The sequence below is a fragment of the Camelus bactrianus genome, chromosome 9 (genome assembly GCF_048773025.1).
Source record: "Camelus bactrianus isolate YW-2024 breed Bactrian camel chromosome 9, ASM4877302v1, whole genome shotgun sequence".
NCBI classification, from domain to species: Eukaryota; Metazoa; Chordata; class Mammalia; order Artiodactyla; family Camelidae; genus Camelus; species Camelus bactrianus.
Window position 1 is genome coordinate 46,575,823 of NC_133547.1, and position 27,624 is coordinate 46,603,446.

At 34.0% G+C, this 27,624-nt stretch overlaps 1 protein-coding gene across 4 annotated transcripts in view; it reads left to right on the plus strand.

Moving 5' to 3' along the window:
• MAN1A2 (mannosidase alpha class 1A member 2) overlaps positions 1 to 27,624 on the plus strand; it is a 149,153-nt gene that overhangs the window by 90,224 nt on the left and 31,305 nt on the right. For 2 of the 4 annotated variants that reach the window (XM_010968097.3, XM_045505859.2), the window contains exons 9-12: positions 7,851 to 7,966; positions 10,270 to 10,489; positions 13,310 to 13,482; positions 16,949 to 17,064. In XM_010968097.3, coding sequence (XP_010966399.1) covers positions 7,851 to 7,966; positions 10,270 to 10,489; positions 13,310 to 13,482; positions 16,949 to 17,064 — 625 coding nt within the window. The remainder of the gene's footprint in view (positions 1 to 7,850; positions 7,967 to 10,269; positions 10,490 to 13,309; positions 13,483 to 16,948; positions 17,065 to 27,624) is intronic. The other 2 variants (XM_045505857.2, XM_074370275.1) reach the window with 1 other exon arrangement.

Below are 27,624 nucleotides of genomic sequence, written 5' to 3' on the forward strand. Positions count from 1 at the left end.
CATAGGGATTTTCATTTGCAAGCTTATCTTGAGCCAGAACTTCACAGTGTGTGTATTTTTCTTTCCACTCTCACTTGCTCTTTCATTTCTGGCAGTTTTATTAATACCTTCACTGGCTCATCAGTTCAGAACTTTGCCTTTTTTATACTGGAATCTCAGCCTTCCTGAGACTGTTACACATCTGATTCCCAAAATATATAGCAGTTTATCCCAGTTTCAATTGTGCGGCTGTTTCTGCTTCCTCCTGCTGGTCTAGGTAATTCATTCTGTACCCAGAGTCCCCACCACCAGTGATTGCTTTGAACCGCATTACCTTAGAGGAAGTAAACTTGTAAATGTCTTTATTTACTTCACTTTCAAGAAATAGAAACTTCTACGTTTAACACTCTGAGTTTCTTTGTATTTCTCACCCACTACAGTTTTTTTTTTTCAAGTATGGCTGTGCTTTTTAATAAATATTTTGTCATTTATTGTTGGTATATGTTTCAGGAAGGAGGTGGGATTTTGCATGAAGTTAAAAGATTGTCTTGACAAGAGTCATTATATAACTGTTACAGTTTTTACAAGGCTTTTCTATAAAATAGATAAACAAGTTTATACTGTACAGCACAGGGAAATATATTCAATGTCTTGTAGTAGCTCATGGTGAAAAAGAGTATGAAAATGAATATATGTATGTTCATGTATGACTGAAGAATTGTGCTATACACGAGAAATTGACACATTGTAAACTGACTATAACTCAGTAAAAAAAAATTTTTTTAAAGTTTTTCTATATAACAGGTAGAATCATCTTGAATAACATGGTGGTTACAAGCTTACTAGTTCTACACCATCAGCAAATACTGGAGTAAACAGATTCCCTAAGCTCCCACATGTTTTAGTTTTTGTTTGTGATAGAATAAACAGTGGGAGCAGATCCAGGAGATGGGGGGGATAAGTCAGACACATACAACATTAACTAATTGCAGAGTTATCCATTATCAAGAAGTCAACTTGAGAAAGTTTTATTAGGATTTCTGCCTTATGGTAGAAGATTAAATTATATAACTTTATCACTATGGCTAGCCATCCACAGTGAAATGAAGGTACAGAAATATAGATGGGAATAAACACATAATAGTAAAAAAAAAAAAAAATCGGAGGCAAGTGGGAGATCATAATGGACAAGATATTTCAACAAATTTGCGGCTGAGAGTGGGTGACTAGAACTAAGAGAGGTACCACCTAGAATGTACTATAAAGGACTAGAGAAAAGGCAATGGATGCAATCCCAGAGATATTTTGGGTTCATAAACAATACGAAGAAGTAATTGAATACATAACTGAAAAATAGAGCTAAAAGCAGATATTTATTCAAGGTCGTTATAGGGAACATGGGCTCCACCTGAAATTCTTAGTCACCGCATCACTCCTGGCGTTTACCAGTAGGCATAACTATGAAGCTCTTTTTAAAAAAACTGAATGATTTCATTGAGGAAAGGTAAGACTTTTCATATGAATGTTGGTACCCCAGAATAAAGCCTCTTTTCATTCTAAAATTTGAGCTGATCTGCAGTTTCACAATATACACCCTATTCCTGACTGTAAAGCAAAGCCTGCCAGTTAGCCCACCTTTCCTTAACGTGGCCTACACAGAAAGCATCTAGTCAGAATTCCCACTCAGGAGGGAGACCTAGTGACAAGCAGGTCTACTCAGTGGAGGAACACCTGCTGGTAAGTGGAGGAAACCCACACTAGCTACCCAGCACTTCAGACTTAAACATGGATAAATAAATAATAGTTTATTGATATGATGGGATATCATATAGCAATGCATGTAAATGATATATAGCTGTGTACAGCAATATGCTTGAATCTTACAAAGTGTTGCAATACAGAAGCCAGACACAGGAGAATGAATGGTGCCATCTGTTGAATATGCCAGTAGGAAAAACAAAGCAATAATGATTGAGAGAAGGAATTAGGTGATACCTGTATAAAAAAATCAAAGTGATTACCTAAAAAATAAAGGTACTGGTTACCTTTTGGGGATTGGTAGTTGTGATTGAGAAGGGGTACATGAAAGACTTTTGGGGTACTGGCATTATTCTAAGCAGAGATTATACAAATGTTTATATGTTATACAGAGATTATATGTTCTCCATAATCATAAATAAGCATAACATATATGTTTTAATGCTTTTCTCTACATGTTGATTTCAGAGTAAAGCACATTTAAAGTCAAAAAGGAGATCCTAGAAGAGACTGAGGCAAGTCAATAAATATTCTTCATCCTGTTTTATTCAAAGAACTTTGAGATAATATATTCATAAAATAGGAATAGGATACTATAAAAAAAAAAGAAGCAATTAGGTAATAGGTGAGAGCTCAGAGATGTAAAGTATTTAAAACTTCAGTGAAAGGACCAACGGATAAAATTGATTTTTAAAAAATTTCCAGAATACAGAGGAAGAAGACTAAGAGATTAAATATGAGAATCAATTTTAAAAGAAAATCAGTCCAAGAGGTCCAATTTCCAACTAATAAGTTTTAGAAGAGAGAATTGAGCAAGTGAAGTAGACAAAATAATCAGAGAAATAATAGAAGAGAAATTTTGCAGAGCTGAAAGATACTAATCTTTAGTTTGAAAAGTGCCCAACACAATGAATGTAGAAAATAAATTTAACCAATGTCAAAATTAAGATTTTAAAGCTTGGAAAGGTGAGTTGAGTGTGAGTAGGGAAATTGAGAACACATTGAGGCTATAAAATAACACCAGATTTCTCACCAGTGTACAGGACATTGGAGAAGTGCCTTCCAGAAGCTCTGAAAGAAAATAATTTCCAATCTTGAATTTGATATCTATACAAAATAAAATAAAGAGTAGAGCTTATAGTAAAGACATTCTCAGACACTACGGTCACATCCCATATAGTCTTTCTTGGGAAATTATGTGATTCAGTATGACAGGTGTAAACTGAGACATAGGATTGAGGAAATAATGGGTCTAACTCAGAAAGCAAGGAAAGAGAAGTCTCAAGGTGATACTGTACAGTATGTTTAGATAATAACCTGAGTGGGAGGAATCCCTCTAGGGAAATACGAGGGTTGGGGGTGACTCAGTAGTAAGTACAAGTAACATGACTGAAAGGCTGGGAAACAAAAATGATTAAAAAAAAAAGATGGGACCTAACACTAGGTTCTAAGTCTAGGAATACAATCTCTTATGCCTCAGTTTCCTCATTAAAAAAAAAAAAAAAACACCCTTCCATCACCAGCCACTTCCAGAGAATTGACATGGACAATAATGACTTGTGCATCTAAAGACTCGGTATGAAGTGTAATGATAAGGCATTCACTTTGAATGTCCTTGTCTGAAGATCTTTACTCCTGTAAGCTAAAGGCTTCACTCATGCTCAGCCCTTGGGGTATTCTCTGAAATCTCATCTTTGCCTAGCATCCTAGGCAAAGGGAAGAAAGTTTAAACATTCTTGGTTGCAGATTGGTATTTTTAGCACTCTTTGAAAAGATTAGATTGCTTTCCATGTAATTCGCTTTTCGTAATATTAGCACTTGTATTTTAAGAGCATGTAGCAGGGAGCTATTGTTAGAGAAGACAAGATTAGAATAAAATGGCTGAGTTATAAGGTATATTGCTCATTCTCTTCTTTTGCTGAAAATATCTTCTAAATGTCTACTTTCCAGTTAGCAACTCCAAAGTATTCCTGGTCCAATGGACTGTAGACATATAAGAATGACCAATAACCAACTTTAAATATTTGACCTTCAGTCCCAGTCTTCAAGAATGATGGGAAACTGGCTCATCTTTGATTTTCCACAAAGTTCTACCAGTGTTTCAGATCAAAATTCAAGCCCTCAGTGAAAAGAAGCATTTGAATATCTGTCTTCCTTATTTCCCCTACTTCTTCCTGCTATTTCTTGTCTCTTTTTACTACTTTTAAATGTCACATAGCACAAAGAAAGGGGAGTGACACTTGAGAAAAGTTTGGGTCAAGAAGAAGGTAAAATAAAAGTTTGTGATTGTCCAGAGTTTCAATTATCCATGCTCTCCCAATAGACTGTATATTATATATGTAAATAAATATGTGTTTGTATATATATATATGTGCCGCATACACACACACACACACACACACACACACACACACACACACACACAGTTATAGATAGACAAAAGGAAAGAATGAAAATTAACTGCAGGTCATTAGATACTTTAAAAAGCATTCAGATACTAGTGTAAACCCAGGAGGTTAATACAGTAGACAAAAATGCCCTTTTAAGCAAACAAAACATAAAAGAGAATATCCTCTCTTCACCAAAGCCAAATATTGTACTGTGCTTAAAACAAAGGGTGGGAGACAATAGAAAGGCAACTAGATTATCTGGGGGGAATAAAAGAAAAGCTATACAAGAAAGTCATGGTTAAAAATATGAGGACAACAAAAATATGGTATGATTTCAAGTAATTGATGAAGTCTAAGAAAAGACTAGGCAGCTGGTAAGTTTCTAATGGTATCATTCACTGAGTGAGTCAAGACATTTGACGTAACCACGATATTGAGGTAGCAGTATTGATATGGATATTTTGTCATGGTTGTTTTGATACAGTAATTTTAAAATAGCTGCTCTCAGCAACATGGATGGACAAGGAGATCGTCATTCTAAGTGAAGTGAGCCAGAAAGAGAAAGAAAAATGCTATGATTACCACTTATATGTGGAATCTAAAAAAAAGAAAAAAGGTTCAAATGAACTACTTATTATTTATAACTTAGATGATTGATTTCTTGAATATGTGCAAGCACATCTGACTGTCTTTTATGATTGGATTACTGCATTCTGTTGATTCTTATTTTGTGGTTGTCTTTATTCCTTTGATAACTATGTAAGTTTAAAAAGCTTAAACTCTAAACTGTTCTTAGAAACAATGATCAGTACTTATATGTAAACTAAAAAAATGCATTATATTGAGTATATGTATTTACATGCAATATATAGTATGTGTGCAGTCAAATTGTAACAATTCAATTCTACCTAATAAAACTGAAAAATGAAGAAAAATAGCTGCTTTCTAAGTATAAGATCACTGTCTTCTTGTTCATTACCAAATAGCGTGTTCAGAAGGCATCCCTAATCCTTTCTCTGTCCCAAATACCCATTAAGTAATGGAGACTTTTCCTGGTGTATTCAATACGATTCTAATATTTTACAAGTATGTGTTATCTTTTATGATTTTTTTGTAAGTATAAAATGTTTAAATCTGTTAGAATTAATTTAGCATCTAAGTATAACTTACCCTCTAAACCCATCATCATGTATTACTAGCTATAAAATTCTTAAATGTTAAATCTGATGAGTGCTAAAGCTATTAGAAATTTAATTGTGATTTTCTCATGCAGTCTGAAGCTTGGAATACGGAATCATATTGTAACTCTGTCTTTTATTCCTCTAAGCCTCTTCTCTGATAATCATCAATGTTAGAGACTCAGGAAGCCTACATAAAGCAGAGGTGTTCTTTTTCTAGATATTTAGATGGAAAACAAAGAAGATCGTTAAGCTAACATCATAATTAAAAGTAACTTGCCATTTTATTTGAACTTGGTAAAACAAATGTATGGTGTTAGAAGTCAGAAAAATCGTTGTCTTTGGAGGTTTGGGTATTGGTTGTAAGGGTCACATGAGGAACACTTGGGATGCTGGAAGCGCTCTATCTATCTAGTGGTTTTGTGGGTATATACACACAATCCACAAAATATGTAAAGATTCGTTGAAATGTATACTTATGATTAAAGAAAAAAGTGGGAAAAAGCATTCAAAATGCAGGCTATTTAAGGTACACGTGACTTTATTAGAGTATTATACATATTGTTTAAAATGAATGATGGCACTTTTCTCCCAATTATTACTTTCTACAACAAAAGGTAACGTAATTTCATGTTACATGTATTCCAGTAGTTTTACATAAAGTAAAAATTGAAGGACTCTTGTTTTTTCAAACCTTTTCTATGTCTGCAACAATATTCTTTAAACATACAAATTTTTAGTAATATCAAAACTAATTCTGAAACTTGCTCCCCCCTCCACTCCCAGCAGCATGGAATAGATAGCCTTCAGTTTATCAGATTATAGACTCACCTGGTTCTCTTTAATGATTGCATAGTATGTTTATAGTGTAGTTTTTGTAGCCAATTACCTAGACATTTGAGGTTATTTTGTTACTAATGTAATAGTGTTGGGGTGAACTTTTCTTTTACATCTATATTTGTGTATTTGTGCAAGTATTGTCATAGGATAATTCCAGAGCTAGAAAACCTAGATTAAATTATGATAACTACTACAAAATTGCCCTCCAGTTGCAGCAACTATGAACTATAACTTAATCAAGATTGGCTTTTATTAGCAGATTAAATGGTACAAACTATGTGTAACAAAGAAGCTACAAGGATATATTGTATAATACAGGTAACCTTTAAAAATTGTGAATCACTATGTTTTATACCTGAAACTTATATAATATCGTATATCGACTCTACCTCAAGTTAAAAAAAAGATTGGCTGTTAACAGTCTTTTACAGTATTTGCCAATTTAAAGAGATAAAAATGGAATCTCGTTTTAATTTCCTTTTCTCTGATCACTGGTGGAGTTGAGCTTTCTTATGTTGTTTGTTTATTACTTGTGCATGCCTTGTATGTCTTCCTTATTTAGCCATCAGAATTCTTTGTTGGGGGCATTACCCCTCATTTCCGTTACGTATGTTGCGGGTATCTTCTTTCATTCTATTCTTGTCTTACAGATTCACTTACGGTATCTTGTACTATTATATGACACTAAATCTTTTCCTTTATGGCACCTTCATTTTGTGTCGTGCTTAAGAAGATCATCTGCTTAGGAAGAGCAGATTTTTTTTTTGTATTTTCTTCTGGTATACTTATGGTTTTGTGTTTACTTTTAAGTCATTAATCCACTACAGATTTATTTTTATTAGCTAAAGATATAAATATTAATACGTATTTTTCTCCAAACAGCCAGTTGTTCCCATAACCTACCAATTAGACCATATTTTTTCATTAATTTGGAAAACCAACGATAGTTCTATATGAGTGATTGAAGGGTTGTAAGAAATGTGGTATTTTTCTTCTCAGGGAGGGTGTGAATTTTGAAACAAAATTCAAGGATGTAGGGCAGGGTTTATAAAAAGTAAGAGAGAAAAAAAGTATAGTTGCCTTGGGTTATAGTGCTAAATTGGATGGGGTTAAAAATATAGATGAGATAGATAATACGTAGGACAAACAGATATGTAGTAATAGCTTGTGAAGTAGTAATTAGGAGTCTTATTTCAACAGCTTATTATGTTATGCAAGGGATTGCAAAGGAATTCTTGGGCTCCTTGGGTAGATTTATTTTAATTTATTGCATGTGCCACAGAAATCACCATTAACCTTCCTACTGGAAAATGAGCTCTTGGTTAACATCAGATTGAAGCATATCTGATATTTACTCTCACAGCTTACATAGTTAAAGCCTTTAATACTTTAAAATGTTTGCTTTTAATTCTGGAAAAGTTTGGATGTATGACAATGTACAAACTGTAACTGATGAAAAGACTACTAACGAAGTACTACATGCAGCAGAAAAAGATTTTCTAGAAAACTGGATACATACGTGGAGGAGAGTGGTTATGGTGTACTCCTAATGGACTAAAGTTGAAATGTGTTGGAAATATGGCTGTCAATACAATGTTTAAATTATTGACCTATAGTGCAGTCACTGTAATTGAAGAACATTGTTTTTTGTCTTCTGTCTTATCTTTCCTCCGCTTCCATCCTTCTCTTTTCTCTTTTGTTGTAGATCATACATCAGTTGGCGGGCTGGGAGACAGTTTTTATGAATACTTACTGAAAGCATGGTTGATGTCAGATAAAACAGACCATGAGGCCAGGAAAATGTATGATGATGCTATTGAGGTAATTATTACAGAACATTTACCTACTTAATATATTGAATATATAATGTATTTGATAGAGATTGATGAACACTTTACTGTATATATTCACTTAGAGTTTGTTAGTATTTTAATAACATGATCATATAAAGTTTTCCTTTATTATGGCACTTCACTTTAAAGAAATTGATAAGGAATTTAGTGTAGCATATTTATGTATGAAAATTTAATTACTTGTGGTTGTTGCCTTCAGAGACTGGAAAAACTCCTGACTTCACATACATTTCCATAGACATCTCCTTTTTCAAATGACCCATTAAATCTACACGTTGAGAACTTTATGGGTAAATAGAAAGGTCAAAACACTTTTATGGTACTTGGCATATGCCAGGCACTGTTCTGACCCCTTTACATACATATGTGAAATCACTTAATCTTCTCTACCATTTTACACATGAGGACCTTAAGGAACAGAGAAGTTAAGGAGCTTGCTGCAAGTCACATAGCTTAGTTAGTGTTGGAGCCTGGAACTGAAGAGTCTAGCTTCAAAGTCTTCACCACTTATTAACCACCATTCTTTATTGCTGTATATTTATATAACCTTGTACCACAGTGTTGTGACAGTTTAAAATTGGAACAAGTTTCTTTCTTGGAAACATTTATATGTGATATTTCCAAGTGAAAACTGTGAAATAGAAAAGTATGTTAATCACTTCACAAATTATTTGTTTTCTGGTCTGGTAGAAACCCATGTCCCTGTAATAATTTAATCACTTTTAAAAGTTGTGTGTTTTGTATATAACACCACCATTCTGACTCTAGTCAGTGATTAGTAGTTGGAGTTATAGTTGTTGTTTTGTCTCAAAGTTAAACCAAGGATCTTATTGGCCTATTTACATCCTTTTTAGGGAACTAATCCCTATAGTTGTTTATAAAAACATACAGGCGTTGAAGTGATATATGACATATAGTGTTTTCCCATCGTAGGCTTTCAGTAGGGATTGAAGGATTTTGTTGACTAAGAAATTGAACTAAATTGATGTGTAATCAAGAATCTCTGTTTTAGCATGTGACTTCTAAAATACTTTATGAAGATCTACATTTTGAAAATTTGGAGTTTTATTTTGTTATTAAACTTTAAACCTAGAAATTATTTAAAAAGTACTGTTTATTTAAAATGACTTATTAATTGAACATTTGTTAAATGCATACTACATTTATAGGCTTTGTGGACTATAAGATGATGAATAAGGCTTAGTCCTTATAGTTCTATAAAACAAACGTTGTTTTAAAGCGTATAGGCTAAGTTTTTCCAAAGCTGGTTGTTATTGAGCTTGCTAGACAACAACCTGCAATAAAAATGTCAGTTGAGTCTTACTCCTTTTTATTGTCAGAAAAGTATAGTCTTAGCCATTTATAATAATTTCTACCAAAGAGAACTGAATTAATGCAATTCCTTATACTTTTACAAAGAAGTAACTCTAAAGGTAGAGAATTAATCTTTAGGCCCCTCAGCAAAGTTTGAGAACATGGTTCAGAGGAACAAGTTTTTCATTTTTAAAATTAAATATGATTATTGGACTCTACATTGTGTTATATTCAAGTTTCTCTTGCCATTCCCACTCCCTTAAGTAAAGTTGACATTGCAGAAGTAAAATTGCCATTTTTGGAGGATGGATAAAATTGACATTATTATGTGTCCCCTCTTAACCATGGCACAGCATCCAAAACAAATGCCTAAGTTTGTGAAGTAAGGGACTAAGGAGTTAAATTTGAACTGTCAAATATTTTTATAAGTTTTAGAACATACAAGGTTTCTCACCTAATGTGCCTTTTTAAAATACTTTGACAAGATGTATAGTTACATGAAAAAGGAACCATTTTAACTATTAAAATCCTATTTTCTGATTAACTTATATATTATTCTTTCTATTCATTTTTTGTTGTATGAAATAGAAATAAGTCGGCAGAGCCTTTGAGTTACAACTTGTTATTCCAATTGACTGATTATTATGAATTTCATTTAGATCAAGAAGAAAAAACCTGTAATATGGGTACTATTATATTGAAAGGTAATCTTTAGGCCAGTTTCCTCTCTCCCACCTTGTCTTGTTATAGTGATGATTGGGGTATTTGTTCAAGATTATGTGTAACTTGATTGTTTACTCCCAAACTTAATTATGGTAAATTGTCTTCCAGTTTGGGAAGGTTACTGCTTTGTAGAATGTCATATTACCAAGGTTTTGTGTTAGCCAAAAGCATGTAGTAAATTTGAATACTAGCAACTTTGCCTCTTAAACTTTGAGTGTCTACTCTTTCTCGTAGGCTATAGAAAAGCATCTTATTAAGAAGTCCCGTGGAGGTCTTACCTTTATTGGAGAATGGAAGAATGGGCACTTAGAAAAGAAGATGGGGCATTTGGCCTGCTTTGCTGGGGGAATGTTTGTCCTGGGAGCAGATGGTTCCAGAATGGATAAAGCTGGACATTATTTAGAGCTCGGAGCGGAAATTGCACGTACATGTCATGAGTCATATGACAGAACTGGTAAGAATATTAATAATGTTAATTACTTAGTCTAAAATAATTTCTAAAAAGTTAAAAATATATCCAGGAATTAGAAGGAAAATATATAGGCATTTTTCACTTCAAAATAATTTAATATAGTAAATCATCTTCTCAAGAACTTGAGTTTTAATTCTGAAAATGTGTTCCTGCATCTTTTTTAAAATTATTATTCTGAGTTCTGGTTTTGTTAATAAAGATTTTGAAGAAGTTGTTTTAAAGACAATAGGTAGGACTTTTATGAATATATGTGATAACATAATTTATTTTAATATGGAAGAATCCATTTTAGCCATTTATTTCAGCTTCTTAAAATCAGTTACAGAATTGATTTAGGTTACATGCCTTGCCTCTCCTCTTGTGAAAGTAAGAATAACCAAAAGATATCAGTTAAATTGAATGTATAATTGGTAACTAGATAACTTGTAGTTTGTCAGTAAATTCACCAATAATTTTTAAGTTGTTCATACCTTTAAAAAGACCCTTTGATGATGCCTATCTTGGAGGACTTGTATGAATTTTATTTTCCCATGATTTTACAAACTAATCTGTGCCTTTGAATTATCTTTTATTGGCGTACAATTGACTTTTATTACATCTGATGTTTTACTTTAATTTTTTTTAATTTGTGCATGTCTCTTTCTTTAATTTTTGCATCTTCTCAAGTTCTTTTTGCCTGGGCACTAAATTATTTATGGTTTTGACCCAATTTTTACTTGTTAGATTAGTTATTTTCCTTTTAGAAATGATATAGCAAGTATAAATGGGAAATTTAAGATAGAGAATAGAAATTAAGTGCAAGGTAGAATGTTATGAAATTATTTTTTTACATTTCTTAAACAAAAGAACACCTAAGAAATAATGCCCTCAGAAACATGAAATCGGTGATTTGGCCAAAGTAATGGATGTGATATTAGGCTTGTACATTTTTACTCACCAACTCCTCATAGAACAAATATGTTATCTTTCTGGTATGTTTTATTTGTGACATTATGAATGACCAATAAGTGAAATAAAAGTTTTAGTGAGAAATTTAAAATACTAGTTCATGCAACCAATTTCTACTTCAATTCAGGTGATAATATCATAATTATAGAAGTTATTATCTAATTTAAAGTTAGCCTTAAGATTAACATTTGAAAACTCTATGTGATCACTTAATCAGTCTTTGAGAAAAGAAAAACAAGAAATCCAGACAAAATGACGTATCTTGCTATTTATTGGATTATCATCATCTTGGTGCTTATGATGTTTGACTTATCACTTAAAAACATTTATTAAATGCCAAATAAGATTTGATCACATATCAGACCTTGTCAGTAAGCTGGATAGAAGTATTCTTACAAAATACCGGTAATTTCTTGATTAGTCCTAACCTCAAATCCTATTGAGGAGGTGGTCAGAGCTTTATGAGCACACATGTAGTTTTGGATACAATTTCGGAGGCTTCTTGAATACAACATTATCACTCTCTTCCAAAGCCTACCATATAGTTCACGGTTAAAAACCCCTGCGTAAGTTCTGCTTTAGTTTTCCGAGACTTAGCAGTAAGCAAATTATGGTTATTTACTCTTTGGATGGCATGTTTTGCTTCTAATGGTACTGTCTAGCATCACTACAGTGTTTCTGGTTTTGTAGGGGAGTTTTTTGCGAGTAGGGTGTGGTAAGAAAGACTGTGTTTTCACCTTCTTTGAACTGTGGTTATTTGTCGTTTATGGTGCCACCCTTGTAATGCTGAAATTGGCCACAGCAACACTTGTCATGCTGACAACTGTGGCATAATTTTATTTATGGTATAATTCTTGTGCTGCCTTTTATGAGAAAATATAAAAGTGTCCAGCACTTTTCGGAAAAAGTGAGTGACCTTAAAAGTATTTGCCACTGGTACAAACTAGTAAAAAGAAAGATGGCAGATGAGAGTGATAATTGAGTGTGACTCCAGCATCCCAATGGAAGGTGATTTTATCCTGCCCGGATTTAGAGTGCCGGGTATGATTAGAAAGGGGTTCTTAAAAAGCCTTTCATGTAATACTGTAGTCCAGCCTGAATGGAAATCATATCATTTTAAGGAATATTATGTAATGTTGAAATATATGTGTGATGATTTTTTTTAATTACGATTTTTTTTTTATTTAGCTATAGTTCATTTACAATATTGTGTTGGTTTCAGGTATTTATTCAAACTGATAAATTCTTAGTAATTGGCAATTTGAATCTCTTCCTAACTGTATATACAGAGGCTGTAGAAGAAGAGAGATGATTTTTAAAACTGGTTTAAGTTTTAAAATACACTGTTTCGTACATACTATAGTATGCTTTAAAGGAATACAATCTACAACTAAATCTAATTCAAGATCTGAGCTCTAAAATGCTTTCTTTTATATGTGTGTTATTTAAAACGATTTTTAAATTGTCTTCACTTTTTAAAAAGTAATTCTGCACAGTACAGTTATCTGTCTCATTTTATTTTGGAATAAAACAGAGTGTGTAATGTGCTTATGTCTAGCTTTGAATTTGTTTCCGAAGGATTACTAGACCCTGGTTGGTTTAGTTAGATTTAACAGTATGTTGATATGCAGTATTTATGAGAAATATTTCATGTGAGAATAATGGGAATATTTATAAGAAAATCAAATGTAGATCTTTTAAATTCACTGATTTTGCAAAACAGCAACAATAAAAATAAAACAAACAACAGAAATAACTTTACTTCATACTGCATTCTTTCAGGGGAAGAAAAATCTCTGCTGAACAAACACAAATGGTTTACTGTGCTCATTTATTTCTTTTGTCATGTTACAGCTTTAAAGCTGGGTCCTGAATCATTCAAGTTTGATGGTGCAGTCGAGGCCGTGGCAGTCCGGCAGGCTGAAAAGTATTACATCCTCCGTCCAGAAGTAATTGAAACATATTGGTACCTATGGCGATTCACTCACGATCCAAGATATAGGGAGTGGGGCTGGGAAGCAGCACTGGTAAATAAGCCACTATTTCATTTTATGTGCAAGAGTGTTAAGTTAAGCCTCCTATAGTGCCGTGTATCCTCATCCGTGTTACCTCAAGTTCAGTAACTGTTGGGCTACTTTCACTTACTTAATGGAAAAACTCAGTCGGTGTAAGTTTCTTAAGAAGTAGAGGTAAACCTTAGAATCCAGTTTAGTTCTCTGTTAGAACTATTTTCCTACTGGTATTCACTCATTCTTACTGAATAACGTAAGGAGTAATTTAAATGGCAATTTTCCACTATGGTTATAGAATTTCTGTACTTGCTTATTAATGCTGAACTTCTGGAGAAAAAAATAAATCATTGTAAAACTGCCCAGGTTCACAGCCTGGGTAGGTACCCCTGTTACTTCAGCTTGTATTCAGAGTAATTCCTTAGTGGATCACCATCAGAAGGACTAGTGAATTGTTAAAATTCTTCTAGATTGAAAGACGAAAAGAACCATCCTAGCACACATGCGCACATATGTATGTGTACACATGTATTTGAAATGAGGAGCTTTAATGGTTTGTAAGTAAAGGAAGCAAATGGTTTACTCATAAAATGCTAGCCTTTCAGAGAACCCCATGGTTAGCAGTACCTGGGAGGAAGAAAATCATTAGAATTTTCATGAAAGTATAGCTTATCTCTGGGAGTGAGGGGATATTTTATTCTCTGAGGTATACTAATTATGCTAAATAGCGCTAATTATGATGGATATTCAGATTGTTTAGTTTAAACTTGCAGTCTAGGTAGAACGAGGACATTCCAGGTGAGATAAGTAGTGTTAGTAAATTGCTCAGACAAGAATGTGCAAAATGTGTTTTAGGGCAGAATGTAGACCAATTTATGTAAAAGAAGATTTCACAGTGACATCCAGAGGAAGAGACATTTGGAGCCGTTGTGTGCCATTATGTGGAGATGGCCTCACATACCAGATCAAGGGATGTGCGTACTCAGTGTTTAAAGAATAACACACACGCGCACACACGCACACACACACACTTCTCTGTTACTATGCAAGTGTTTTTCATTCGAGAGGTGGGGATAGAAAGTCCTTTGCCTGTCTAAAAAGCCCCTCCTTCACTGTCTCCTGCCCACCAAAGCTCCCTAACTTTAAGGACCCATTACAGGACTACTAAATGTTTTTCAAAGGGGAAGGAACTACTGAAGGGTTTTTCATGGGGAATAACAAAAGGATCTGATTATAATCTGCAAAATGTGGGTTTTGGAGACCCCTGCAATAATCTAGGAATAATGTGATAAAGACTTGGAATAAGGTAAGGACACTCATATGTCATTTGTCATTCAGGAATAGATGGTCCTTATAGAGTTTAACGACAAGAGAATATTAATGGAAGCAGGGTGGTTACAAATATAGAACAGGAACAGATGCAGCATTTATTGGTGCTGCTTTCCTCCAACTACCTGGGTCCAAAATTGGGAACACAGCTGCTAGTGAAACCCTCCCATGCAGGAGAGGCCTGTCACAGTTGAGAGAGAGCCTAAATGTTGGCATAGTGGTTTAGGAATAGGACATGCACACACTTCTGTTGGGTAGCAGTAGCTTACTAATGCTTACATAAGTCGAGCAATATTTTATATAGGGGAAACAGGTAAAGTAACCCTGCAGTGAGTATGACTTGAATGTCCTTTGATAGTTAATGCTTCTCATTTAGAGGAATATAGGAGAAACATGTGAATCATGTGGGGCAGGGTGGTAAGGAGTGGTGACAGAAACACATATTCTCATCGAGAAATGCCATAGGATAATTTTAGCCTTTTCCTAAGGTTCTTTTTTCCTGCGCACTTTCTTAAAGTATGGCCCTACTCTTATCTATTAAAAAGAGGTTTGACAAGCTCAAACTTTAAAACATATCTGTCCATATTGAATTACAGAGTTAGAATTTTGCTTCTGTAGCCTATGTGGATACACAAACTCAGTATAAAGAACGAGAACTGAAATAATTACAATTTAAATTCAAGATTAAAAGTATGATATAATGAGAAGAGGGCTGCAGGGTAGAGACAGAATAATGGTATCTCACTGTCTTTTGTAGCTTTAGCTATTCCATTTACATCTTCAGATTTCCAAACTTGAATGTGTTATGCATGAAAACTTGCCTTGGAGAAATGTCTCTAAATGGTTTAGAGATCAGTCATGCCTCCCTACTACTTTTCATAGTATCCTTAAACTGCTCTGATAGTGTTCTGTGGTGGTAAAGACACATGATCGTCGTGAAGAACATGTGTTTCAAAGTATGTTTAAAATATTTGGGTGGAGAAAAGTATCAAACCTTTTGGTAAGGAGACTTTTAAACCCAGCTATAATCAAAATGGAACCATATAAAAATGAACCGTTTGATTAAATAAACACTTCCACTGTTAATTAGCTTCTTACTAGAAAGGAGGAAGGCCAGAAGAGTAAGTAGCAAGGCTAGAAACAGCAGGCCACAGCAGCATTGATGAGTTAAATAACCACACCTTCATTCGACAGAATCTCCCTGGATTAGGTGGAGTAGAGAGAAGACCCACATATGCTTTCACTTTTTATGAATGGCTTAATTCTGAATGTGATAGATCTTCATAAGCAGAAATTTGGTTACCTTGAATTAAAAACAGGGTTTTGAATAGATTCCATTTGATTCAGTGTATTTTATTCAGACATGTTCAAAGATGCAAAAAGATATAAAATAAGAATATGAGCTCTCATTTGGGCAGTAGAGCATAGTGGTTAATAATGTGGAGCCAGTTACTCCTTGCCTCAATTTTCCATCTGAAAAGTACAACTGTTAAGACAGCCTCATAGGGTTGTTGGAAATTTAAATGTTAATGCATGTAAATCTCTTAGAAGAGCCTTCAGCATGTAGTGAATACCTAAGTGTCATTAGTTCTCAGTATTGTAATTATTATTGTAATAGGTGTGTGGGTGGCACGTCCTGTCAGTTGGTACCACCTATAATGCTTAACTCATAGGATTATGACAATACATTGTCTGGCATTTAGGATGTTTGCAGTAAATATATCTCATTGCTATTGCTGTGGAGAGCTCCTAAGTAATACAGTTTTAGCATGTTTTGGATTATTATTTATCCTTGGAAGTGATAAAATTATATTTAAAATTTTAAATTCAAGCTGATTCCCTCTTAAATTGTCAGAATTAATGAGGTTTTATTGTGCCAGACAGGTCTCTAACTCAGTGTGAATAGCCTAAATTTGACTCTTAAGTTAGGAAAATACAAGATGTCCTACAAAGATTAGTTTTGGAGAGAGAAATTCTACAGGAAATGAGATATGTCAGTTTTTCCAATATGAGACTATTCCCATTTGATAATAAATCTTATTTTGAAACTGTTAAATTTTCTTGTAGATCTCTGTGAACTTTTGACTGTGGTTCCTTAACTTGTCCTTTAAAGCTTGAAATTATGTAGAATTGATTCTTTTGATCTCTTTCACAGGCTATTGAAAAGTATTGCCGAGTCAGTGGTGGATTTTCTGGGGTGAAGGATGTATATTCCTCTACTCCTACGCATGATGATGTACAGCAGAGCTTCTTTCTTGCTGAAACATTAAAGTAAGTGGGTGCCTTTAAAACCTTTTTTTAATTGTAGGCTGGATTTGCTCTATGGTCACTATGTGATGAATTACGACTGTGTGATGTTACACTGAATTTTATTACAAATATCTTTTGATGTAATTGAGTCTTAAATGTTTAGCTACATCTCATGAAGAATGATGTTGGACTGTGAGGTAGATGTTTTGTCAGAGTACCTTTATTTTGTGCTTAGCGCTTTACTAGGCATTAGAATCACCTGGAAGACTTCTTAAGACGCAGATAACTGGGCCATGCCCACAGTCTCTGATTTAGTAGATCTAGGGTGGAACCTAAGAATTTACATTTCTGTCAAACTGCCAGGTGCTGCTGATGTTGCTGGTCCTGGGACCACACCTGGACTCCTTGCTCTAGCTAATGAAATCTGTCCAGAACAGTGGAGTTTTGATGGTACTAGAGGGTATATGACCGTAGCCACTCATCCTCCCAATGAGAGTTCCTGTAAAGGTACATCTAAAGGGAACAGTGGAAAAGAGAAAAGACCACTTTATTGTTTGGGCTTATACTCAAAACCCCAGGCAGAACGCTCTATGAATTTTCCTGGAAGAAGGTGGAGACTTTAAATATGTCTGCTTCCCTAAAGACCTGCAAAGTAAGGTTCTTGATACCTTCTCTTCAATCTCACATTTCTATTTTCTTGTCAGTCTCTACCTAAATTCCTCATAAACTGTCACTTTGTTTGTTCAAAAAACATTATTTCCAGACATTGTTCAGGTTATTTGGGGATTTATCAGTAGGCAAAAAGGACAAAAGTTCTTACTCTCCTGGACTTTACATTCTCGTATACTTGTAGCTTACATTTGTCGTATATTATAATTTAAATGTACATATCTCAAACTGAGTGTCTTGTCCTAAATGACCATCTTAATCCAGTTTTTCTTTTATTATCCTTGATATTCTTCTTTTCCTATATTTTCAGCTTGTACATTGTAATTATTTCTTTTTTCTTATTCTAATGTATCACTTTCTTATTACATTGTTTCTTTATTTTGCCCCCTCCCTTCCATATCTATAGTCCTAGTGAAGACCCTTATTTTGCTAAGATGGTTCAGTCAGTTCTCTGCTTCCAGTCCTCCCCTTATGTTGGTTTTTCCCGTGTGCTTAAGCTTGAGACTATATGAGATAGTTGAAAGAGCACCAGACGGAGATAAAACCGCAGGGGCTTTAATTCTATACTTGCTACAACCTAGCTGAATGAACATGTCAAAATAAAATGTCTGTGCTTTCAGTTTTCGTATCTGTCAACTCTAGAATTTGACCCAAATTATGTAAAATCTTTTTTTTTAATAGCTTTTTAAGGTCAGAAAATTTTTAAGAATAGTATGATGACTCTAGCCTTAACCTCGGTTTACCTTTTGTTAATTTTTGCCACATTCCCTCACCCTCATGTGTACGTATGCACACAGTTCTACTAATTTGGGTTTTTCGTTTGTTTGTGTATTTATTTATTTGCTGTAAATTTGAGAGTTACTCACAGCATTCTGATGCTTATGAAAGAGTTTTCAAGAAAAGGGTGTATCTTATGTAATCACAATACAGTTACCACACTGCGGAAACTTAACATTCATACAGTACTGTTGTTCCTTATGTAGTCCACTTTTATTTCTCAATTGTTCTTATACTGTACTTTATAACTTTTTAAAAAAATCCCAACCTAGGATCCCATAGAGGATGATTTGTTGCATTTGCTTGGCATGTCTCTTTAGTCTCCTTTAACCTAGAACAAAGTTTCCCTATTTTTCTTTTGTCTTTTGTGACATTGACACTAAGTATTCAGACTAGTTGCTTTGAAGAAGGTCCCTCAGTTTTGATATTTGTGATTGTTTCCTTCTGATCAGATTTAGGTTAAACATTTTTGGCATGAATATTATTTAGATGATATGACCTCATTACATCTTATAAACAGGAACATGATAATGGTTTAGTTCATTATTGATGATTTTAAATTTAATCGTAAGCTTAGGTTTGATTATAAGGTCATGTAAAAAAATTTTTTTTTTTTTTTTGGTAAAAAGTGATCTGTGAATAGGGGAGGATGTAGCTCAAGAGGTAGAGCACGTGCTTAGCATGCATGAGGTCCTGGGTTCAATCCCCAGTACCACCTCTAAAAAATAAATATATAAATAAGTAAACCTAATTAACTCCCCCCCAAAATAAATAAATAAATAAAAATTTTTAAAGATTAAAAAAAAAAAAGTACTCTGTGGAATGACAACTTTGAGACTCTGAATATCCTTTTTCTAGCAGTCTTTTACTCAGTGTTACTGGCATTTTGCCTGAATTGAATATTACTACAGTAGTGGTAAAATGTTAATTTTGAGGCCTCCTCTAGTCTTAAAAAGAAATTACTTGATTTTCAACATCCCCATACCGTTTTCTTCATGTCACTCTTTTGCCCAAAAGCTCCAATGGCTCATTCATGTCTAGCTTGATTTCTCACTTCTTTTCTTTAAATGTTCTGTTCTTAAACCAAGTTTATCTATCTGTCTTTCTATAACTATTTATATAAAATTTGTTCCTTTGCATTTCATTGTCTAGTTAATATTTCATTGGTTCTGGCAGGAATACCTTTACACTTTCTATCAATTAATGCCCCTATCCTGTCTCTAAATAAAGTTCAGATCTTAGCTCTTGCAGATTGGCTTTCCTAATTAATTCTCAAATGCCTCATCAGTACAGACCTTGAGCACTTTAGCACATGGGGGTAGGGCTGCAAATACATATGTGGCATGCTGCTTTTCCCCTTGCAGTATGTGTATGGGATGTGACTAGTTGACCTTCGTACTTTTCCCTGCCAAGTTCAGGAAGAATGCTTCTCAACATAGTACTCTAAGTACCCAGTTTTTTATATGTATATAATATATAATATATAATATATACACACGCACACACACAAACATACATTTGGATCAATAAAAATTGAAAAAGTCAAACTAGGACTCAGAGATAATTATAACAAAACCTAGGCTAAGAAAATTATCACAGTTAAGCACTACATACAGCACTAAGCTTCCTTGCAGGTAAAAGCAAAAAGGAAGCAGCTTGCTCAGTGTCATTATCATCTCTGTGAGTTGGGAGAACAGATTATGTTGACAGATGAGACAAAATTTTTTCTTACTGCTAAATTATAAGATGACTTAATTTGATAGTTCATAATTTTAAAATATTGAACTATTAGATGAACTAAATGAAATTGCTGTTTTTAAAAGTCGTAAACAGTTGAACATTGGCAATTTCATATGATTCAGCCTACAACATAATGGTAAATATCTTTAAACAGTGATGTTACAGAAGACTCTTAATACGACTCAGAAAAACACTTAATATGATTTATTCTTTATAAAAACTGATGGCATAATATTAGAGTGCAATTGAACTAAGACTTTTCTGTGAAGAGTAATGGTAGTTGTAGGTTTATGTTTTTCTCATTGTTAAAATACAGTGTAAAACTCCAGAGGAATGAAAATTAGTATGACTTGGCGGATTTTTCTCACATGTCAATTCAAATAAGCTTTTGTTGAAAGCTGAGTAACTGTTAATTTAAGATTGTATCAAGTGGTTGAAATTTATTGTGAATTCATTAAAAGGCAACAATCCATGTGTTTTAGTTTCCAGAGGTGGCAGCAGATTGGCTGGGCAGTTGCACAATTAAATGACAAAGCCTGTGTTCCTGACTTAAGTTGAGAGCCGTTTTACCTTTTACATTTCATCATGGATGCTCTACTGTATAGATACATCATAGCTATACATACTGATACACCTTCTTCTCTGGAAGACAAGACTGTGTCCTCTGTTTCTCTTGTTTCTCTCAAGCATCCCAAATGTGTTTATTCATTTAGTGTATACGCTGATGGTAAAACAAAAACTAATAAGGAAGATCAGAGATAGATTCCTTCAGTCTCTTCCCTTAAAACTCTTACACTCTAATAGAGGAAATAAAATGAATGCAAATTTGCAAGAAGTGTTAGTATATTAAGTGCATAAGAGAAATGTTAATAAAGTACAAGTCTTTGAAAGGAGGACAAATTAAATGAACTTGGAAAAGCATAAAGGAAGACTTCATGGAAGTGGTGGCATTTAAACCAGACTGGAAGGCAGGGTGGGTATAATAGGATGGATTAGTAGTCAGGAAAGTAGTTATCAGGCAGACAATGGAATGTTAAGAATGAGATAAGAGTGGTCTAAAGGTGGAATTGACAAGCCCTAGTTTCTCATTAGATATAGGGAGATTCAGTAAGAAGGAAGAGTCAGAGATAACATTAAAGTTTCTATTGTGGGTAACTGTAAGGATTGTAACACCAAGTTGCAAAAAGAAATCGATTTCAGAAAAGATAATGAGTTAGTCTTGACATATGTTCCCAAGAGGCTTTTACAAATATAGATCTGGAGCTCAGAAGATAAGTTCAGAAAGATTTTAAGGATGAAGAGAAAAGACATACCTGAACCTTTGAAGACGCCTACTTCTAACAAATGAAAGGGATTTACAGTTTAGCTTAGAGAATGAACACTTGCATTTATCCTCAACTCCCTCTTAAAAGCCATTAAAATGACTAGAGGACTAGGAAGGTGTAAAGGACAAGGATAAAAAGAATGAGAAAGAAATGAACAGCAGACAGGCAATATCAGCTTATTTTTAGAAGATGGAAAACTGAGAAAGCTAAGTACCTGTATCAGGGGAAGTTAATATAAAGCAAGCTGATAAGAACTTCAAAACCTGCAGGACCCAAGACTAGGGTACAAAGTAGGATTGAAAACTATAGAATTTTTTTTGAACTTTATATATATAAAGAGTAGTTAGACCCTAAATTCACCCCTGCCTGATCTCTACCATAAATGAAACTAGAGATTTCTTGTATGAAGAGATCGAAATCAGGGAGGCTCTGGACTTAGGGATATGAGGCACAATTGAAAGTGGATAGAAACTTGGAGGATTATTTTCTGGGAAAATTGATTAGCCTACAAGAAAAAGAAACTATAGATACTGATATGTGAGTTTCCCTCAACAAAATGGCCATTTCCTCACCCATCCCCCAGTGGTGAATGCTAATAACATGCCTACAAGTTTCCAATGAGCATTTTAGTGCCCCACTAAATACTAATAGAGTGTACTGAGTTAGAGATATTTATCAAACTATAGGCATAAAAGCTATGTGCATTACATACATTACTAGTTTGAGTTTTTAAAATTTATTTTAAAAAGTAAAATATGAATATAAGGTAATTCAAGAAAATATCCCAGCATTAAAGGACATAAGTTTCCAGACTGAAAGAAACCATCAAGATTCCAGCACAGTGGATGTAAACTGACCCACACCAAGGCACAACACCATGGAATTTCAGAACCCTTGGGATAAAGGAAAGATCTAATAACTTCCAAAGGAGGCAAATAAAAATCTTGAAAAAATTATCTGGAGTCAGAATGGCTTCAGATTTCTCAGGAACAACAGTGGAGGCTAGAAGCGGTGGCACAGTTCATTCAAAATTATGACCGAAAATTAATTCCAAGTTAGAATTTGCAGTTTTTAGCCGTATGAGGTCTCAAAAATCTACTTCTGTGCACTTTTTCTCAGTAATGTTTTAGAGGACTTACTCCATCAAAACTGAGTGTAAACTAGAATGGAAGACATGAAATACAGGGAACAGGTGAAAGGAAGATTAAGAGGGTCATCAGTCCAGATTGAATAGGACAGAAGGCTCTGGAGAGATTTTTTCAAGATTAAATTTACAGAATGTTTATATCTGTTTTGAGGGGAGATTTAGATAATTGAAGATTTTATTGTATTAGTAGTAATAAATACAAGTCGGTCTGCTTTTTAGGTAAGGGGTTAATTATGCAAGAAAGAAAGAATAGCTTTCAGCTAACATATGAAATTCCTTAACTTAGACTTTTGTTTGGAATCTGGATTGTTTTACAAAAGTAGGTAAAATAATACTACTCTGCTGCATTTCTCCAGTTGCAGGAAATAGAAATATATTTTTTGGTAATGGCTTTGTTTCCTCCCCAGATTGTCTTTTCATTGGTTTTAGTGAAACAGCAGTTGAGCAAAAGCCCCTTAAGCTAAAAGAATTCCAAGGGAAATAGCAGATGGAACACCGAGCCTTCTGGGAGCGGTTTTCTAGCAGCAGTCCTTGAATTGTTAAATGAACATTTCTCATTTGGATTCTCTATAGCTCTATCACTTTGTACCATTTACTGCCATAAATCAGTTCCTCTTAACAAAAACTTCCAGGGAGATGTGCATTATTTTATATCTGTAACCTCGGTATCTATAATGATTAACCCAGGTTTGACTGGGCTTTTGTCAAACAGTAGCTCAGTTCTGTTGCATTTTTATTTGAAGGTCTGATAAACTGAGGAAAGTGTACATCTTGGGGCTACCTTTCAGTCAGTTTTTCTTGAGTTCATATCTATCAGGCATTAACTGGCTCAGAGAAATCGCAGGTTAGTTGGAATCATAGTCTTCTTAATGAATTTGTTGTTAAAAGAAAAGAGAAATACTGTAAAATTAAGACCAAGTTTACTATCACAGTGTGCCTGCTTTCACTTGTATCAAAATCTCTGGGGCAGAAATTGTTTTGTGTGTGTGCCTGTCTGTCTGTCTGTGTATCTTGCTAGTGTGCTTTTTTTCCCCTTCCTGTCTCTTAAAATTCAAACTATAAATTTAATGGCAAATTTCTGGAAAACTATATAAGAATATGTCAAGACTCTTAAATAGTCAAAGCTATGGGATGAGATTTATGTACAAGGATGTTTATTGCAGTTATAAAAATAAGGCGTTACTATATGTTCAGTATTAGTTGAAAGAAATAAAAGGTGGCACATCCACAATGGATATTATGGACCAATAGCGATTATAGACTTGTCACAGTATAATATTAAGTAGGCTGTTAAGTGCGCATATACATATGTGTATATGAAACATACAGATGAACATCTTAATATGTCTTTAACATCAAAATGTATACTGTGACTTAGCTTAATTGGTGTTACTCTTTTAAGTCCATTTCTGGTTTTGCTTTTGTAATCAGATAAAAATTTTTTAAAAAATAAATTAAACCGCAGTCATATTTTTTTGCCTCAAATTCAGTTGCTGTCTTTGTGCCTCGAATCAAAAGAAATTTTTTGAGCTACAAAAAAATGTAGAGGTCCAGCACCACTGCAGCCCATTCCCCCCTCCAACACACACAGACATTCCCAATGTTAAAAGTTTCCTTACAATATACAGAATGTTTTGTCATAAAGTGTTTTGTTAACCTCTTCAATTGATGGGCAGCTCGCTGCCTCATAAGGCTAACCCATTCCACTGCTCAAGAGCTTTTAATTAGATCTTTCTCATATTAAGTTAAAATCTGTTTCACTGTGAGTTCCATTCAGGGATCCATGTTTTGCCCTTTGGAAATATGGAGACTTTTCTGCATGAATGAGAACTAAAAATGCTTGTATTTATCAGGCTAAAGATGGCAAGTTTCTGTATATTTCTTTCTTGATACCAGTCTGGTTTGCTTCATTGGAGATGATTCCATGGTTTTCTAGCCTGAACAGTACATTCAAGATGTGGGTAAACCAGTGCAGAGTACCAATCCCTAATTTGGTCATTATACCTTCCTCAGTGCAAGGTAATACTGTATTGTTTTCTGGTAGCCCTGTCAATATAGCTTGAAATTTTGCTGTAGATCTCTCTCTCTCTCTCTCTTTTTTTTTAACATGAACTAAGATAATTATTTTCTCCCTTATATTGGTATGATTAGCTTTTCTGACTTTTATTACATTTTATCTTTATCCTTATTAAATTTTATTTTGTTAGATTTAACATATTCTTCTAATTTATTGAAATGTTTTGAATTCTTGAGTTTTTCATTTAATGTATTAGCTATTATAGCTTCGTGTCATTCACAGACTTAATAGGTATACCTTGTATATACCCAAGCTAGTCAAACGTTAAAGACATCTAACCATGTATTCTGAACCAGTTCATATTTATCTATCTTTTCTTAACTCTTTGCCTTAATAGCTGTGTGACTTTGGACAAGTTACTTAATTTCTCTCCCTCAGCTTCATCATCCATAAAAGAGGAATTAATAATAGTATCATCTCAAAGGGTTGTTATGGGGGTTAGTATAGTGAAGCCCTTAGAATTATACCTGACACAGAATACAAGGTAGCAGGTATAAAGTCACTGTGGGACAGTAGGGCTAGCAGTTGGGGAAAAAAGATAGATGTGAAACAAAGGAGAACAAGGGCAAACTAGAACTCAGTGAGGACAAATGGTCCCACACCTGTGCCTCACTGCCTCCAGCTTTGATAAGCAGGTAGCTGGCAGAAGTAGCTGGCACTTTATGCCATGGGGCTATACATATCCGGCCTGAGAATTGGAGAAACTGATAAGGACGTCCAATAGGAGCTGCAGACATTGAAGTTCTGGCAGCTGCCCCACACCTCCCAGTTGAGCGAGGTTATCACTGACAACATGCGTAACTTGAGCAGCACATAGCAACCCTGCACTGCCCCTCAAAGAATAATAGTTCCTGCTTTACTTCACCCTCCACATCATATGCATATTTTTTGTGGCTAACCCTAATCGAGAATCATACAGAGAAAGTAATTCTGACAAATATAATTCCAGCTTAGCTATGCCAACAAAGGATGCAATCACCACAGGAGACAGGAGCTTCCAGATAATGAAATATATTATAACCTAGTTTATATCATATAGTATATAATGTTTGTATATTAAAGAGATCATTTAAAAAACTATTATAAAGCTGTACTAATTAAAAGGGTTTATTAGGGTAAAAGAGTAAATGAAACAATGAAACAGGACAGAGTTCAGAAATAGGCCCACTTATATGTGGAAATGTCATCTTTGAAAAAAGGTAATTCAGATCATTGAGGAAAAGTTAAATAATTAAATGAAGCTAGAAAAAATATCCATTAAAAAAAAGAATAAAACTGGATCCCTATAAATACTAAAATTGATCTTATATAGAACATAGCTTTAAATATAAAAAATGAAATAAAATCTGAAAAAAATAGAAGTTGTTTTCTCCCAGCTCTGTGGGTGAAGATGGCATGACACAAAACCCAGAAACCATAGAAGAAAAGATTTAAATTTTTAACTGCATAAAAATGGGCATCTGTAAGAGAAAAAAAAAAGAACATTAAACAAATTAGAAGACAGATGACACACTGGGAAAACATTTGCAATACATTTGATGGGTAGATTTTCTTAAAATGTGAAAATTTTCAGGAAAAGGTATTAAGTTAAAGTAAGTAAAGGCAGTTCACTGAAAAATACAGATAAAATACAGATGGAAAATGCCATAAATACATGAAAAATAAATATTTGACCCACTCATAAAGAAATGAAATGAAAATTAGTAATCAAATACCATGTTTTACTGTCCAGTTACTTAAGAGTTTAAAAGTTTGCATTCTGGTATGATCAAGAGTGTCTAGTCACTTGCAAACACTGGAAGTGAGAGTGTATATTGTTTGATGTGGGTGGTGAAATCTTTGGAAAAGAAACTGTTGAAATATTAAGAGCACATTAATTTTGCTACAGTAGTCCTGCTTCTAGGACTATACTCTACAGGTGTACTTCCCCATGTGGGAAAGTTTGCTCCTTACTTCCACAGTGTTTATATTCTTTGCTCTTATACTGAATAATTAAGCGCTGCGTGTTCCTTTTTAGTCACCTCTCCTGGTAGACTGCTTCTCCCCTGCATTTGGTCCATACCTGCCCACCATACATCTTCACTTGTCTTTACTCTTGCTTTCTCTTCTGCTTGGAATTTATCATTTCTTTTTTTATCCCTAACAAAATCCTTTTACTTTTTCAAGGCCTGGCTCAAATATCACTGTCTCTATGAATCTTCTCTAACACTAAGACAGAATTAATCCATCCTTAGGTATACTTAAAATACTTCTCTTGTTCTCATTGTCTACATGAAATATTAATGTCCTCAGTGCTGGATTTCATGTTTGGGGTAGAGTATATGTGCAAATGTTTGTTGCAGTGTACAGAATTAACAGCATAGGACTTACATTAAAATTAGTTGTATAAAACATTTATCTTCTGTCTTGTGTAGATCCTCAGAAATCAAGAGTAATGTGTTGTTTTTCATATAGATTGTTTTGATTATAAAAATAGTATGAGGCTATAGCAAAATGAATTAAGTAGTATGGAATAGAAAAAATGAAAAGTTAAAGTTTCTCTGTATCCCATCTCTAGTTTCACTTCCCAAAGATAACTACAGTTGACCCTTGAACAACACAGGTTTGAACTGTGCAGATCCTCTTACACACAGATTATTTTCAATAAATATATTAGGAAGTTTTTGTAGGTTTGTGACAATTGGAAAAAACTTGCAGATGAACCACATGGCCTAGAAATATTGAAAAAAATTAAGGAAAAAATCAGGTACATATGAATTCATAAAATATATGTACATAGTAGTCTATTTTATCATTTACTACCATAAAATATACACCTATTACTAAAAATTAAAATTTGTCAAAAC